Raw genomic sequence first — 18,487 nt, 5'->3', positions numbered from 1 at the left:
GGCACAGAGGTGCAAAAGAAGTCTGAAATTATGCACCTGCTATTCTGAGTTATATTTTCCATGTCTTTTTCAGATCACTATGGTCAAAGACAAAAATTGGTTTCTAAATGTCTAGATGTACTTTAAGACAAAGAGAGAGAGAGAGAGAGAGAGAGAGAGAGAGAGAGAGAGAGAGAGAGAGAGAGAGAGATGTGACATACATGTACAAAAATACAAATAAGCACAATTTCAGAAAAATAGGCTGATTTGTTAGAGAGAAGAAGCTCTTTAAATTTGAGCAAGTTAATAATGTGTCGATCCACCTCTGGCCCCTATGTAAGCAGCTATTCAGCTTGGCATTGATTGACAGAGTTATTGGATGTTCTACTGAAGGGTATTGTGCCAAATTCTGTCCAATTGGCATATTAAGAGTGTCAAAACCCTGAGCTGGTTGGAGGTCTCTGCTCATAATTCTCCAAACATTCCCAAATGGGAAGAGGTCTGGCAACCTTGCTGCCCAAGGCAGGGTTTGGCAAGCATGAAGACAAGCAGTAGAAACTCTCACTGTTTGCAGAAGCATATTATCTTGCTGAAATGCTGCTTGCCATGAATGGCAACAAAACACGGCATAAAATATTGTCAATGTACCACTGTGCTGTAAGAGTGCTGCAGATGACAACCAAAGGGGCCCTGCTATGAAACCAAATGGCACCACAGAGCATCACTTCTGATTGTTGGTATGGCTGGTGACAGTGAGGTTGGTATCCTACTGCTGTCTGGGGCATCTGCACGCCTATCGTCAAAGGTCGTCAGGGTATGGAATCACACTGACTTGAGTAGAACTGTCTTCAGTGATGAGTCCTGCTTCACACTGAGTCCTGATGATCTCTGAAGACATAACTGGAGATGACCCAGACAATGGTGGGATACCAGCTGGACTGTCACCTTCCTTATGGCCCAACAACCAGGAGTGATGGTTTGCATTACCATTTCATTTCATAGCACTCTTTGGTTGTCATCTGCAGTACCCTTACTGCATAGTCGTATATCAATGATATTGTTGTCCCATTTTGTTGCCCTTCATGGGAATCCATCCTGGGCTTACATTTCAGCAAGACAATGCCCTTCCACAAATGGCGAAAGTTTCTACTGTTGTCTTTGAGCTTGCCAAACCCTATCTTGGAAGCAAGGTCATCAGGTCTCTCCTCAATCGAGAATTTTTGAAGCATTATGGGCAGGGCCCTCCAACCATCTTGGGATTTTGACAATCTAATGCACCAGTTGGACAGGATTTGGCATGATATCTCTTAAGAGGACATCCAGTAACTCTATCAAACAATGCCAAGTCAAGTAACTGCTTGCATAAGGGCCCAGAGTGGACCAACACATCACTGAATTGTTCATTCTGTGAAACTCTGTCTCTTGAATAAATTATTCCATTTTTTTTCTGAAAGATCTATCATTTGTTTGTCTGTTCATGTACGTCAAATCTGTTGGTTTTTATCCCATTTGGATAATTCCTTCATGATCCATCATTATTTTGTCTTACAGTGTATAATGATAGCTGACTCCTTTTCCATGATCATCTTCTCACATCTTGTTGCCAATTTCTAAGTCCTCTGTAGTGTAGGGAAAAAAATACCAACTTCTTTATTTTTTTAAAAAAATTAACATATAGGGCACTCTTCTGTAAGTGTTATCTGAGAATGCAGAACCCTAATCTTACTGACTTTTTGCTGTTTCCATGTCATCACCCAATGTTCATGACATAGTAGCGGGACAAACAAAAGGGACTTACAGCTCAATACAAAATCTCATCTGTGGTACATATTGCTATGCTGCACATTTATTAATTAGACTTAAAAAAACTTGCATACTGCACTGAATGCTTGTTGTAATTATGATTTTCTTGAGTCCAGGATCATATAATTGAAGACCATAGAGATCATGTCAAGCATTACAAATAATAACTTGTACAATAATAGTTTTTTATTTGAACTCAAAATAAAAATAAAAATATTAATATTTGACAAAGGCTGGAAGGTAACATACAAATTACAAATGTTGTTTTCACACAAGAAGCATTGTAGATTACTTTGGTTTATGTGGCTACTTAAAAAAATGGAATGTAACTAAAACTGTACCTTCCAGCTTACAGACAAGCTCTCTGAGTCAAAAGCTCTGACACTGATGTCTTGTGGTGGTCCTTCAGGAGCTTCTTCAGCTGTAGTTACCATAATATCATTACTAGTGTTTGAGGGCCCAAGAGCATTTCTTGCCACAATTCTAAAATGATAGCTGCTAGCTGGCTGCAGTCCACTAATGGTAGCAAATAACTGATCTCCAGGAACAGTTATCTGAGAAACTTTCTCCTCCCACGCCACTGTATTAAAAATAAAAATATTATACAAGAGTGTTTCAAGGGAAATACCTTACAGTAAGATATGATGCTGCAAATTCTGGTCACAATCACTCAAAAAAACATTTTATCAAAGCAAACACTGTGTGTTACTAATATACTGCAGCTATGCCATGGTCTAGGTTTAGCATCTTTGACTAGAAACCAAAATGTTCTCCTTTCAATCCCAGCCACAGTTTAAATTATGAATAAAAATCATCAGTAATGGTGGCCAAAGATTTCCAGTACAAGGAGTCACCCTTGTTCTGCCAATGACCTTGTCAAAAAGGGCAGAGTAGTTGACAGAGATTCAAGGTACCCTCCTGCCCTTGGATGGGAAAAAGCCTCTAAAAGATGAAAGACTCAGTAATGATCAACAACACTACACAGCAAAGGCAACTGAAACCACTGCATTAATCCTTTTGGATTCACTCTTGGACTACATTTTACATTACGATTTTCACTACGGCTCTGATGTAGGACAATGTCCAACACGTTTCCATTATTGTGCTATAAAGAAGAGTTGGAGAGAATGCAGTGAGAAGAAAAATGGGATTGGAAAGGATTAAATAATATAATACATATCCACAGAAAAAGGGGCCTCTAATTGAAAAAGTTATGATGATCTCTTCATTTACAAAGGTTCCAGATTAGTTCCCCACTTGGATCTTCCAAGAGGGAAATGTCAAGAAGGATGTGACCATGAGAAAAACATTGAATAATCAAAGGATAATATTCTGCTTGTTACATCATGGTATGTTAGAAGGCTGAATGTGATAGGGAAGATAGAAAATCTGGAATGAGAAAAGCAAAGGCTCATTCTGGATACAGTAGAAGTCATTAAAAAAATGTTCAAATGTGTGTGAAACATAATGGGACTTAATTGTGAAGGTCATCAGTCCCTTAGCTTACACACTACTTAAACTAAATTATCCTAAGGACAAACACACACACCCATGCCCAAGGGAGGACTCGAACCTCCGCCGGGACAAGCCAACAGTCCACGACTGCAGCGCTTTAGAAGTCATTAAAGTAAAATCAAAAGAAGGTAAGAATTTCTGGTCATACAAGTATAGGGATTGTGAAAGTAGCCTAGAGCAGAGAGCGAGTTACTGTGAACTGTTTAGTGACAGCATCATCCACATCAAAATCAATGGCAAAACAATGCCAAGAAAAGTAGTTCAGATATATGTGCTAACATCACAACCAGAAAATTAAAAGTTAGACAAATTATATGAGGATACTGAGTGTGTAATGCAGTATGTAGTGGGTCCAAACGTCTAATATTCATAGGTTTGTATGCTTTAGTAGGGGAAGGAAGAGATGACAGAGTTATGGGAGATTATGGGTTGCAGTAGGAATGAGAAAGAGAAAGAGCAATTGAGAGTGCAATACATTTCAGCTAGTATTATTGAATACACTGTTCAGATATTCAAAAGCAGCAAGAGGAGGAAGTATACCTGGAAAAGGTCTGAAGACTTGTGAAGATACCAGCTGGATTACATCTTGGTCAGGCAGAGATAATGAAATCAGATATTGGTTTGTAAGGTGCACCCATTAGCAGATACAGACTAAGATCAAAATTTAGTAATGATGAAGAGTACACAGAAGTTTAAGTGGGACACTTAAGTACAGGGAAATAACAAGGTGCATTTCAAATTCTCTAAGGCTGTTGATACCATGGTAATGAATACCACAGCAGCGAGTCCAGTTAAAAATGAATGGGTATCTAAAAAGGGCAGTCACAGAAGTTGGACAGTTTAATGTAAGTACCAGGAAGATAACTCCAAAGAAACCTGGGATAACAAAAGAAATACTTCAATTATCACCGAAAGACAGAAGTACAAAAATGTTCAAGCAAACATATGAATAAAGTAATACTGTATTAGGCACCAGCATAAAAATGCTCCTATCGGAGCACAAAACATGTGAGTATGTTCCTGTTTATTTAAAAGACTGACTGGAAAGTGGGGTACCAACTGTCTCATTCTACTTTCCTCAGTACCTTTTGGCATGCAAACATATTTGCACCTTTTCTGACATGCAACTCCCACAAGCTCCTCTTACTGTAAATCAGTAACACCAGTCCTTTGCTGCAAGTTGCTCATAGCCATCCACTCCCAATAACCCTTTCTCACTCACTCAAGCATTATCATTATCTCTTTGTGTCTCTCTGTCATTGTCTCCTGTGTCATGTCACAGACCCTTTTGCTCTGTCCGACTACTAAATTCTCCTCTCACTATCACCGTCTCCCTCTTGCTCTCTTTTACAGCTAATTACTGCTAATATCTCAGTCATTCATTCCTACTGCAGATTTTTCTTCTCACTGCCTCTATCTCTCTCTTCCTCATTGTCATTGTCATATTCTCTGTCTCTCACTTTCACTGGCTGTCACACACATTAACTTTCTCTTTCTCTCTCACCCTCCCCCATGGCACTGTGGCCCTGCCTCCTTAACTCTTTTACTAGCATTGTTCTGTCACTGTCAACTATGTTCCATTGCCATTGTGTCCCTCTCTTTCTCTCACACTGCCACTGTCTCCTTCACTCTTTCTGTACCACAGCCACTGTGCTCTATCTTCCAGTATCTATTACTTTTCCATCCTATTGTCACTGTCATTGTCTTCTTCTTCTTCTCTCTCAGCAGAAAAAAAAGCAAAAATATATTCACATGTTAAAATTTCTGGGAACAGTTTAAAGGTGATGAGAAAGGTAGAATGAGGCAGTTGGTACACCACTTTTCAGTCCAAGTCTTTTAAATAAACAGAGGCATATTCATATTTTTTGTGCTCCGATACTCCAGTAGGAGCCTCTTCCCACTTGTTCACTTCTTGTCCCTGCTGCAGTCGATCACAGAACTCATATGAACAGAAATGTATCGGTGAGTAAAATTTAGATAGTTTACTTATGTGAAACTGAAGTACTAAAACTAATTTTACACCTCTGACAAGCGTTTATGTGCAAAAAATTAAATTTAATGTGTTTCAGTACTATGAGGGTGATTTGAAAAGTTTTTGGAATCACCATGAGAGGTCAGTGCTAGTACAACGAGTTGTACACTTGGTATTCAGTGGACTGTTGCCTGTAAACACATGCCACATCAGTGCTCTTGGAAGAGAGCTGTGGTGGTGACGTGGCTCTGTTGTTGTTCCCCCGTAGTGATATGCAAAAATGGTAAAAAAAAAAAAAAATCGAGATTCAAGCAGTGATTAAGTAATTCATAAAGAAAGGTATGAAAGTAAAGGACATTCATGCTGATTTCCAGAATACACTGGAGGACTCTGCTCCTTCATATTCAACTGTTGCCAAGAGGACAACTGAATTTAAATTGGTCTTAGATGTTGTTCTGCGCAGTGGTCGGCCAAGATGCGCCACTACTACAGAAATCATTGCAAAATTGTACAAAATGGTCAGGGAGAATTATCAACTGAAAGTCCATGAAATTGATCATGCTTGCCAGATGTCATCTGAAAGGGTATATCACATTTCTGCAAGATGAGTGCCATGACTCTCGATGCTAGGTCAAAAACACATCAGAATGAACATATCATTTTGAGAGAAACGAACAAGATTTTTTGCGCTGGTTTGTAACAACAGATGAAACTTGGGTGCACTACTATACCCTAGAGACAAAACAACAGTCAAAGTAGTGAAAACATGCTGACTCTCCGCCACCAAAGAAAGTAAAGACAATTCCTTCGGCAGGAAAAGGCATGGTCATCAGTGTTCTGGGATATGAAGGGGATTCTGTTTGCAGATTATCTCCCCACTGGTCAAATAATTACTGGTGAATACTATGCTAACGTCCTGAACAAATTGCAACAAAAGATACACAAAAAAGAGCAGGTTTAGCAAGGAAGAAAGTCATATTCCACCAAGACAATGCGTGCCTGCACACATGTGCTGTTGCCATGCCAAAATTACACAAAGTGAGGTATGAATTGTTGCCACACCCTCCTTATTCACCTGATATAGCTCCATCAGACTTACATCTCTTCCCAAAACTGAAAATTTTTCTTGGTGAATGAAAATTCACTTCAAACGAAGAATTGATAGCCAGAGTTGACAACTATTTTGCAGGCCTGGAGGAAACTCATTTTCGAGATGGGATCAAGGCACTGGAACATTGTTGGACCAAGTGTATTAATCTACGAGGTGCATTCAAGTTCTAAGGCCTCCGATTTTTTTTCTAATTAACTACTCACCCGAAATCGATGAAACTGGCGTTACTTCTCGACGTCCTGCAGACGTACACATTTTTCACAATGCTGGCACCATGATTCCATGGCAGCGGCGAAGGCTTCTTTAGGAGTCTGTTTTGACCACTGGAAAATTGCTGAGGCAATAGCAGCACGGCTGGTGAATATGAGGCCACGGAGAGTGTCTTCCACTGTTGTAAAAATCCAAAAGTCACTAGGAGCCAGTTCAGGTGAGTAGGGAGCATGAGGAATCACTTCAAAGTTGTTATCATGAAGAAACTGTTGCGTAACGTTAGCTTGATGTGCGGGCCTTCCCGGACGTTTTTGTTGCAGTGCAGGAAGGAATTTGTTCTTCAAAACATTTTCGTAGGATGCAACTGTTACCGTAGTGCCCTTTGGAACACAGTGGGTAAGGATTACGCCCTCGCCCTTGCTGTCCCAGAACATGGACACCATCATTTTTTTAGCACTGGCGGTTACCCGAAATTTTTTTGGTGGCGGTGAATCTGTGTGCTTCCATTGAGCTGACTGGTGCTTTGTTTCTGGATTGAAAAATGGCATCCACGTCTCATCCATTGTCACAGCCGATGAAAAGAAAGTCCCATTCATGCTGTCATTGCGTGTCAACATTGCTTGGCAACATGCCACACGGGCAGCCACGTGGTCGTCCGTCAGCATTCGTGGCACCCACCTGGATGACACTTTTCGCATTTTCATGTCGTCATGCAGGATTGTGTGCACAGAACCCACAGAAATGCCAACTCTGGAGGTGATCTGTTCAACAGTCATTCGGCGATCCCCCAAAACAATTCTCTCCACTTTCTCGATCATGTCGTCAGACCGGCTTGTGCGAGCCCGAGGTTGTTTTGGTTTGTTGTCACACGATGTTCTGCCTTCATTAAACTGTCGCACCCATGAACGCACTTTCGACACATCCATAACTCGATCACCACATATCTCCTTCAACTGTCGATGAATTTCAATTGGTTTCACACCATGTAATTTCAGAAAACAAATGATTGCACACTGTTCAAGTAAGGAAAACGTCACCATTTAAAGTATTTAAAACAGTTCTCATTCTCGCCACTGGCGTTAAAGTTCCATCTGCCGTACGGTGCTGCCATCTCTGGGACGTATTGACAATGAACGCGGCCTCATTTTAAAACAACGTGCATGTTTCTATCTCTTTCCAGTCCGAGAAAAAAATAGGAGGCCTTAGAACCTGAATGCACCTCGTACAAGGAGACTACATTGAAAAATAAAAAAAGTTTCTGTGATAGTGAAGTACTTTTTCTATTCCATTCCAAGAGCTTTTCAAACCACCCTTGTACAACATGGGGTTCCCAAAGATAATGGAGACACTTTACATATAATTTCTCTGTCCTGTGACATTTTATAAACTACATTTTTGCCTCACTCCAGATTGTACACGTGTAGTGTAGCTTTGAACCTCTTTATCTCAGAAATGGATAAAAATGTGGAAAAATTATCATGGTTTTTTTGAGTTCGGGATTTTAGGAATACATCATAAAAATTACAGCCATTTTCTGTGCATAGCCATTTTGGAATCTATGGCTGGGTTTTGGTACCAATAAAAACGAATTTCTGGGATGTTTCTTGATAATGGATAAAGATTTTTGAAAGTGGGGAGATGGTTCTTCCTAGAGAATATACCATTAAAATTCGAGTAATTTGCTGTGGTTATTTATCATTGAGATTTTGCCTCATATAAGAAATTATGTGTAGAAGTAAGATAACTTTGAACCTCTATATCTTGAAAATGGATACAGAAATCAAGAACATTTTCAAGTCAGTTTGAGATCAGGAACTTCAGAATGTACTGAAAAAATGACAGCTTTTGCTGTGTGTAGCCATCTTGGAATCCTTGGCTGGGTTATGGTCCACTTGGTATGGCGAAAATATAGTAAAAATTCCTTTTTTGTAGTTTTTTGAGGAAACACCCATGAACCAATGATGCCCCCATAAGTCACACCAAGCCCATCGTAGACCACATCAAACGCAAAATGAACCAACCAGTTTTCTTCTTTGCGTAAGCAGGAGGAAGCATGTAGTATTTGTACTGTGATCCTGTACTGTAGGGCAGAGACATTAACACAATACTTCCGTTGGGTATACAAATGTTCCCTTGCACAGGGGCTGTCCAAGTTACTTGACCTTACTTGTTAATTACTAATAGAACCTGAGGTATGAACACCAGAAAATTCTATTTTTAGGTGTGCGTTTTGGAACACATTACATACACATGCTGTCACATACATACCGATTTATGGATCAAATAAATGTAAGTGCAGGGAAGCCAAGATGAAATGCTCGCACGAAAAATATGAAGTAATTTTTTTAAAAAAAGGTCATTGGAAGAACTGATCCAGCATAAAGGAAAATCAGAACTACCTTCAGCATAATTAAATGCAAAGGTGTCAACATTAAGACTCAAAGAGAAATTTCATGTTAAACACAGGGGGAGAGAATAGATGGTTGTAAAGAGTACAATGAAGGACTTTATCAGTTGGGGAAGTGTGTGATGGCATGATAGAAGAAGAAATATGAGTCAACATGAAAGACAAGGGGACTCAGTATTAGAGTGCGAGTTTAACAGAGCTTAAGGACATTTGCAATCAAATAAGGCAGAAGATGTGGATAACATTCCATTGGAATTTCTGAAATCACTGGGATGGAGTGGCAACTATTAAAGTTGTGAATGAAAATAGTAAATTTTTGAAAGTATAATGTAATTGGATGGATATAAAATCTACTTACTGGGCAGTGGCAGGAGAATACATATATAAAAGTTATTACATATGCAAGCTTTCAGAACCAGTGGCTCCTCCTTCTGGCAGAAGGACTGAAGAGGAACGAAGAGGGGTGAAGGAAAAGGACTAGTGAGGTTTAAGCAAAGGAGTAGCGTTTGGAAAAGTCATCCAGAACCACAAGTTAGGAGAGACTTACTGGACAGGATGAGAAGGAAAGGCTGGTTGTTGGTAACTACACCAGACGATACCTGAGAACCTTTCAGGTGTCCAAATGTTGTCCAGTACAGTCCCCAACAATTGGTCCTTCCTTCTCATCCCATCCAGTAAGTCTCCCCTGATGCGGAGTTCTGAATGGCTTTTCTGAACTCTACCCCTTTCCCTCAAGTCACCAATCCTTTCACTTCACCCCTCTTTCTTCCCCTTCAGTCTTTCTACCAGAAGAAGGTGCCACTGGCTCCAAAAGTTTGCATACGTAATACCTTTAATACGTGTGTTCTCTTGCTGCCTCTTGGTGAATAGATCTTTTATTTATCCAATTACATTATAACTATTGTAGAATCTAGAAGTCTGGAGAGATACTACCAGATTTTTGGAAAAATATCATCCACATACTCCCAAAGATAGAATGGGCAAATAAGTGGAGAACAGCCAGCCGAACATCTCCTGCATTTCAGTTACTGACAACAATAATATACAGAAGAATGGAAAAGAAAATTTGCCTTCTGTGTGATGGTGATTATTATGGATTTAGGAAAGGTAAAGGCATCAGAACAGTTCTGACATTGCAATTGATAGTGGAAGCAAGGCTTACGGAAAATCTGAATACATTCATAGGATTTGTTTGACAATGTAAAATGTGCAAGATGTTCAAAATTCTCAAGGAAATAGGTGGTAAGTTATAAGGAAAGATGGGTAGTCTAATAAATGCAGAAGAACCAAGGGGAAAAAAATAAGAATGGAAGACACAGAATGAAGTACTCAGATTATCTGTCCCTACTGTTCAATCTATACACTGAAGAAGCAGTGACAGAAATAATAAACAATAGTTGAGGAGTGAGATTAAAATTCAGGGTGAAAGGATATCAATAATAAGATTCACTGATGACATTGTTTTTCTCAATGAACGTGAGGAAGCAATACAGGAACTGTTGAATGGAATGAACAGTCTAAAGAGCACACACTGTGGATTGAGAATAAACCAAAGAAAGACAAAAGTAATAAGAAGTAGCAGAAAGAAGTTAACTGATAAACTTGACATCAAAAGTGGGGATCATGAAGCAGACAAAGTGAAGAAATTATGCTGTCTTGGAGCAAAACACCACATGAAAAATGAAGCAATGATGATGTAAAAAGCAGACTAGCACAGACAAAGAAAATATTCCTGGAAAAAAAAGTCTACTAGTATGAAACAAAAGTCTTAAACTGATGAGGAAATTTCTGGGAATATACGTTTGGAGCATAATATTACATAGAAGTGAATCAAGGACTGTGGAACAACCAGAAAATAAGAGAACTGAAGCCTTTGTGATGTGTTGTTACAGATGGGTGTTGAAAATTAGGTTTACTTATAAGATAAGAAATGAGACAAGGTTTTCTATAGAATCACTGAAGAGCAAAATATAATAAACATTGAAAAGAAGGGACAGGTTGACAGTACTTGGAGGAGGTGTAGAGAATAAAAACTGTAGGGGAAGAGGGAGATTGGAATGTACCCAACGAATAACCGTGGATGTTTGGTGAGATTGATAACCTGAGATGAAGAGATTGGCTCAGGAGAGGAATTTATGGCAGGCTACATCAAACCAATCAGAAGACAGATGAGGGGGGAAAGATTTCCTTTTTTTACATAAATGGTCTGACAGACAGGGTTAGCAGCAATCTGTGGCTATTTGCTGATGATGCTGTGATGCATAGGAAGGTGTCGTTGTTGAGTGATTGCAGAAGAATACAACATGACTTAGACAAAATTTCTACTTGGTGTGATGAATGACAGCTTGCTCTAAATGTAGAAAAAATGAGTTAGTGCACACGAATAGGAGAAATAATCCCATAATTTTTGATTGCAGCATTAGTAGTGTGCTGCTTGACACAGTCATGATGATTAATATCTAGGCATAATGTTGCAAAGCAATATGAAATGGAATGAGTATGTAAGGACAATAGAAGGGAAGATTGGATTCAATTTATTGTGAGAATTTGAGAGAAGTGTAGCTCGTCTATACAGGAGACCACCTATAGAACACTAGTGTGACCCATTCTTGGGTACTCTCAAGTTTTTGGGCCCCCACCAGGTCATATTAAAGAAAGACATTGAAGCAGTTCAGAGATGGGCAGCTAGATTTGTTATCTGTAGGTATGATCAACATGTGAGTGTTACGGAGATGCTTTGTGAACTCAAATGGTAATTCCTGGACAGAATACAATGTTCTTTTTGCAAAAAACTACTGAGAAAATTTTCAGAACTGTCATTTCAAGCTGACTGCAGAATAATGCTGATTCTTCCTCCAAGAGTTCTGGTGATATGTGTATGCCATGATCAATTCTAATGAAGCTTCTAACACATTGTTATTGCACATCTGGAAACAACAAATGCTCCCTCAAATACAGGTGGCTTTAATTGTACATGAGGGGCAGTCATTGCACAAATTGCTCTAGGTGGCCAACAGACTGCACACTATTCTCAACTTGCCACCCACAGTGGTCATGACATCAACCACTGCATCAGCTGAGAATGGCTGGACCCACCCAATCTGCCCGATCACTCAATGCCTCACTGCACCACTGCTATGCCCCGACACTCAATGAATGTCTCCGATGAACTCCGAAACCTCTGCACTATGGTTGGGAAGATGACAACACTCTCCCACACATAGTTTTGGCTCTACAATGTCCAAATTAGAGACAACCCCAACAGGTATTTTTTGGTACCAAATTATCCTAAGGACAAACACACACACCCATGCCCGAGGGAGGACTCGAACCTCCGCCGGGACAAGCCACACAGTCCACGACTGCAGTGCTTTAGAAGTCGTTAAAGTAAAATCAAAAGAAGGTAAGAATTTCTGGTCATACAATTATAGGGATTGTGAAAACAGTAGCCTAGAGCAGAGAGTGAGTTACTGTGAACTGTTTAGTGACAGCATCATTCACATCAAAATCAATGGCAAAACAATGCCAAGAACCAGAAAATTAAAAGTTAGACAAATTATATGAGGATACTGAGTGTGTAATGCAGTATGTAGTGGGTCCAAACGTCTAATATTCATAGGTTTGTATGCTTTAGTAGGGGAAGGAAGAGATGACAGAGTTATGGGAGATTATGGGTTGCAGTAGGAATGAGAAAGGAGAAAGAGCAATTGAGAGTGCAATACATTTCAGCTAGTATTATTGAATACACTGTTCAGATATTCAAAAGCAGCAAGAGGAGGAAGTATACCTGGAAAAGGTCTGTAGACTTGTGAAGATACCAGCTGGATTACATCTTGGTCAGGCAGAGATAATGAAATCAGATATTGGATTGTACCCATTAGCAGATACAGACTAAGATCAAAATTTAGTAATGATGAAGAGTACACAGAAGTTTAAGTGGGACACTTAAGTAGAGGGAAATACCAAGGTGCGTTTCAAATTCTCTAAGGCTGTTGATACCACGGTAATGAATACCACAGCAGCGAGTGCAGTTAAAGACGAATGGGTATCTAAAAAGGTCAGTCACAGAAGTTGGTCAGTTTAATGTAAGTACCAGGAAGATAACTCCAAAGAAACCTGGGATAACAAAAGAAATACTTCAATTATCACCGAAAGATGGAAGTACAAAAATGTTCAAGCAAACATATGAATACAGTAATACTGTATTAGTCATGAGCATAAAAATGCTCCTATCGGAGCACAAAACATGTGAGTATGTTCCTGTTTATTTAAAAGACTGACTGGAAAGTGGGGTACCAACTGTCTCATTCTACTTTCCTCAGTACCTTTAAAAATTCTCACAAAAATTTTGGCATGCAAACATAATTGCACCTTCTCTGACATGCAACTCCCACAAGCTCCTCTTACTGTAAATCAGTAACACCAGTCCTTTGCTGCAAGTTGCTCATAGCCATCCACTCGCAATAACCCTTTCTCACTCACTCAAGCATTATCATTATCTCTTTGTGTCTCTCTGTCATTGTCTCCTGCGTCACGAAACAGACCATTTTGCTCTGTCTGACTACTACATTCTCCTATCACTGTCACCGTCTCCCTCTTGCTCTCTTTTACAGCTAATTACTGCTAATATCTCAGTCATTCATTCCTACTGCAGATTTTTCTTCTCACTGCCTCTATCTCTCTCTTCCTCATTGTCATTGTCATATTCTCTGTCTCTCACTTTCACTGGCTGTCACGCACATTAACTTTCTCTTTCTCTCTCACCCTCCCCCATGGCACTGTGGCCCTGCCTCCTTAACTCTTTTACTAGCATTGTTCTGTCACTGTCAACTATGTTCCATTGCCATTGTGTCCCTCTCTTTCTCTCACACTGCCACTGTCTCCTTCACTCTTTCTGTACCACAGCCACTGTGCTCTATCTTCCAGTATCTATTACTTTTACATCCTATTGTCACTGTCATTGTCTTCTTCTTCTTCTCTCTCAGCAGAAAAAAAAGCAAAAATATATTCACATGTTAAAATTTCTGGGAACAGTTTAAAGGTACTGAGAAAGGTACAATGAGGCAGTTGGTACACCATTTTTCAGTCCAAGTCTTTTAAATAAACAGAGGCGTATTCATATTTTTTGTGCTCCGATACTCCAGTAGGAGCCTCTTCCCACTTGTTCACTTCTTGTCCCTGCTGCAGTAGATCACAGAACTCATATGAACAGAAATGTATTGGTGAGTAAAATTTAGATAGTTTACTTATGTGAAACTGAAGTACTAAAACTAATTTTACACCTCTGACAAGAGTTTATGTGCAAAAAATAAAATTTCATGTGTTTCAGTACTATGAGGGTGATTTGAAAAGTTTTTGGAATCACCATGAGAGGTCAGTGCTAGCACAACGAGTTGTTCACTTGGTATTCACTGGACTGTTGCCTGTAAACACATGCCACATTAGTGCTCTTCAAAGAGAGCTGTGGTGGTGACGTGGCTCTGTTGCTGTTCCCGTGTAGTGATATGCAAAGATGGTAAAAAAAGATTAAGTACTTTATAAAGAAAGGTATGAAAGCAAAGGACATTCTTGCTGATTTCCAGAATACACTGGAGGACTCTGCTCCTTCATATTCAACTGTTGCCAAGAGGACAACTGAATTTAAATTGGTCTTAGATGTTGTTCTGCGCAGTGGTCGGCCAAGATGCGCCACTACTACAGAAATCATTGCAAAATTGTACAAAATGGTCATGGAGAATTATCAACTGAAAGTCCACGAAATTGATCATGCTTGCCAGATATCATCTGAAAGGGTATATCACATTTCTGCAAGATGGGTGCCATGACTCTCGATGCTAGGTCAAAATCACATCAGAATGAACATATCAGAACAATGTTTGGCTTGTTTTGAGAGAAACGAACAAGATTTTTTGTGCTCGTTTGTAACAACAGAGGAAACTTGGGTGCTCTACTATACCCTAGAGACAAAACAACAGTCAAAGTAGTGAAAACATGCTGACTTTCCGCTACCAAAGAAAGCAAAGACGATTCCTTCAGCAGGAAAGGTCATGGCATCAGTGTTCTGGGATATGAAGGGGATTCTGTTTGCAGATTATCTCCCCACTGGTCAAACAATTACTGGTGAATACTATGCTAACGTCCTGGACAAATTGCAACAAAAGATACACAAAAAAGGACAGGTTTAGCAAGGAAGAAAGTCATATTCCACCAAGACAATGACTGCCTGCACACATGTGCTGTTGCCATGCCAAAATTACACAAAGTAAGGTATGAATTGTTGCCACACCCTCCTTATTCACATGATATGGCTCCATCAGACTTCCATCTCTTCCCAAAACTGAAAATTTTTCTTGGTGAATGAAGATTCACTTCAAACAAAGAATTGATAGCCAGAGTTGACAACTATTTTGCAGGCCTGGAGGAAACTCATTTTCGAGATGGGATCAAGGCACTGGAACATTGTTGGACCAAGTGTATTAATCTACATTGAAAAATAAAAAAAAGTTTCTGTGATGTAAGTACTTTTTCTATTCCATTCCAAGAGCTTTTCAAACCACCCTGGTACAACATGGGGTTCCCAAATGATAATGGAGACACTTTACATATTATTTCTCTGTCCTGTGATATTTTATAAACTACACTTTTGCCTCACTCCGGATTGTAACGTGTATTTTGTGTGTACAGGTAGAGTAACTTTGAACCCCTTTATCTCAGAAATGGATAAAAATGTGGAAAAATTATCATGGTTTTTTGAGTTCGGGATTTTAGGAATACATCATAAAAATTACAGCCATTTTCTGTGCATAGCCATTTTGGAATCTATGGCTGGGTTTTGGTACCAATAAAAACAAATTTCTGAGGTGTTTCTTGATAATGGATAAAGATTTTTGAAAATGGGGAGATGGTTCTTCTAGATAAATTCCTAGAGAATATACCATTAAAATTCGAGGAATTTGCTGTGGTTATTTATCATTGAGATTTTGCCTCATATAAGAAATTATGTGTAGAAGTAAGATAACTTTGAACCTCTGTATCTTGAAAATGGATACAGAAATCAAGAATATTTTCAAGTCAGTTTGAGATCAGGATCTTCAGAATGTACTGAAAAAATGACAGCTTTTGCTGTGTGTAGCTATCTTGGAATCCTTTGCTGGATTATGGTCCACTTGGTATGGCAAAAATATAGTAAAAATTCCTTTTTTGTAGTTTTTTGAGGAAACACCCATGAACCAATGATGCCCCCATAAGTCACACCAAGCCCATCGTAGACCACGTCAAATGCAAAATGAACCAACCAGTTTTCTTCTTTGCGTAAGCAGGAGGAAGCATGTAGTATTCATACTGTGATCCTGTACTCTAGGGCAGAGACATTAAGACAATACTTCCGTTGGGTATACAAATGTTCCCTTGCACAGGGGCTGTCCAAGTTACTTGACCTTACCTGTTAATTACCAATAGAACCTGAGTTATGAACACTAGAAAATTCTATTGCGTTTTGGAACACATTACATACACATGCTGTCACATACATACTGATTTATGAATCAAATAAATGTAAGTGCAGGGAAGCCAAGATGAAGTGCTCGCAGGAAACAGGAAAAATATGAAGTATTTTTTTTAAAAAAAGGTCATTGGAAGAACTGATCCAGCATAAAGGAAAATCAAAACTACCTTCAGCATAATTAAATGCAAAGGTGTCAACATTAAGACTCAAAGAGAAATTTCATGTTAAACACAGGAGGAGAGAATAGATGGTTGCAAAGAGTACAATGAAGGACTTTATCAGTTGGGGAAGTGTGTGATGGCATGATAGAAGAAGAAATATGAGTCAACATGAAAGACAAGGGGACTCAGTATTAGAGTGCAAGTTTAACAGAGCTTAAGGAGATTTGCAATCAAATAAGGCAGAAGATGTAGATAACATTCCCGTGGAATTTCTGAAATCAATGGGATGGAGTGACAACTATTAAAGTTGTGAATGAAAATAGTAAATTTTTGAAAATATAATGTAATTGGATGGATATAAAATCTACTTACTGGGCAGTGGCAGGAGAATACATATATAAAAGTTATTACATATGCAAGCTTTCAGAACCAGTGGCTCCTCCTTCTGGCAGAAGGACTGAAGAGGAACGAAGAGGGGTGAAGGAAAAAGACTAGTGAGGTTTAAGCAAAGGAGTAGCGTTTGGAAAAGTCATCCAGAACCACAAGTTAGGAGAGACTTACTGGACAGGATGAGAAGGAAAGGCTGGTTGTTGGTAACTACACCAGACGATACCTGAGAACCTTTCAGGTGTCCAAATGTTGTCCAGTACAGTCCCCAACAATTGGTCCTTCCTTCTCATCCCATCCAGTAAGTCTCCCCTGATGCGGAGTTCTGAATGGCTTTTCTGAACTCTACCCCTTTCCCTCAAGTCACCAATCCTTTCACTTCACCCCTCTTTCTTCCCCTTCAGTCTTTCTACCAGAAGAAGGTGCCACTGGCTCCAAAAGTTTGGATACGTAATACCTTTAATACGTGTGTTCTCCTGCTGCCTCTTGGTGAATAGATCTTTTATTTATCCAATTACATTATAACTATTGTAGAATCTAGAAGTCTGGAGAGATACTACCAGATTTTTGGAAAAATGTCATCCACATAATCCCAAAGATAGAATGGGCAAATAAGTGCAGAACAGTCAGCCGAACATCTCCTTCATTTCAGTTACTGACAACAATAATATACAGAAGAATGGAAAAGAAAATTTGCCTTCTGTGTGATGGTGATTATTATGGATTTAGGAAAGGCTTACGGAAAATCTGAATACATTCATAGGATTTGTTTGACAATGTAAAATGTGCAAGATGTTCAAAATTCTCAAGGAAATAGGTGGTAAGTTATAAGGAAAGATGGGTAGTCTAATAAATGCAGAAGAACCAAGGGGAAAAAAATAAGAATGGAAGACACAGAATGAAGTACTCAGATTATCTGTCCCTACTGTTCAATCTATACACTGAAGAAGCAGTGACAGAAATAATAAACAATAGTTGAGGAGTGAGATTAAAATTCAGGGTGAAAGGATATCAATAATAAGATTCACTGATGACATTGTTTTTCTCAATGAACATGAGGAAGCAATACAGGAACTGTTGAATGGAATGAACAGTCTAAAGAGCACACACTGTGGATTGAGAATAAACCAAAGAAAGACAAAAGTAATAAGTAGCAGAAATAAGTTAACTGATAAACTTGACATCAAAAGTGGGGATCATGAAGCAGACACAGTGAAGAAATTATGCTGTCTTGGAGCAAAACACCACACGAAAAATGAAGCAATGATGATGTGAAAAGGAGACTAGCACAGACAAAGAAAATATTCCTGGCAAAAAAAGTCTACTAGTATGAAACAAAAGTCTTAAACTGAGGAGGAAATTTCTAGGAATATACGTTTGGAGCATAACATTACATAGAAGTGAATCAAGGACTGTGGAACAACCAGAAAATAAGAGA

The 18,487-nt window shown here is 39.1% G+C and overlaps 1 protein-coding gene across 1 annotated transcript in view; it reads right to left on the bottom strand.

Annotated features, from left to right (window-relative positions):
* Window positions 1-18,487, bottom strand: part of LOC126188805 (Down syndrome cell adhesion molecule-like protein Dscam2) — a 168,919-nt gene that overhangs the window by 40,112 nt on the left and 110,320 nt on the right. Inside the window, exon 7 of the mRNA XM_049930418.1 lies at window positions 2,124-2,362. Within this exon, the coding sequence (XP_049786375.1) occupies window positions 2,124-2,362 (239 nt within the window). The remainder of the gene's footprint in view (window positions 1-2,123; window positions 2,363-18,487) is intronic.

This window comes from Schistocerca cancellata, chromosome 5 (assembly GCF_023864275.1).
Source record: "Schistocerca cancellata isolate TAMUIC-IGC-003103 chromosome 5, iqSchCanc2.1, whole genome shotgun sequence".
NCBI lineage: Eukaryota > Metazoa > Arthropoda > Insecta > Orthoptera > Acrididae > Schistocerca > Schistocerca cancellata.
Note: the sequence above shows the minus strand (reverse complement) of the source record. Positions and strands in the feature narration are given on the sequence as shown.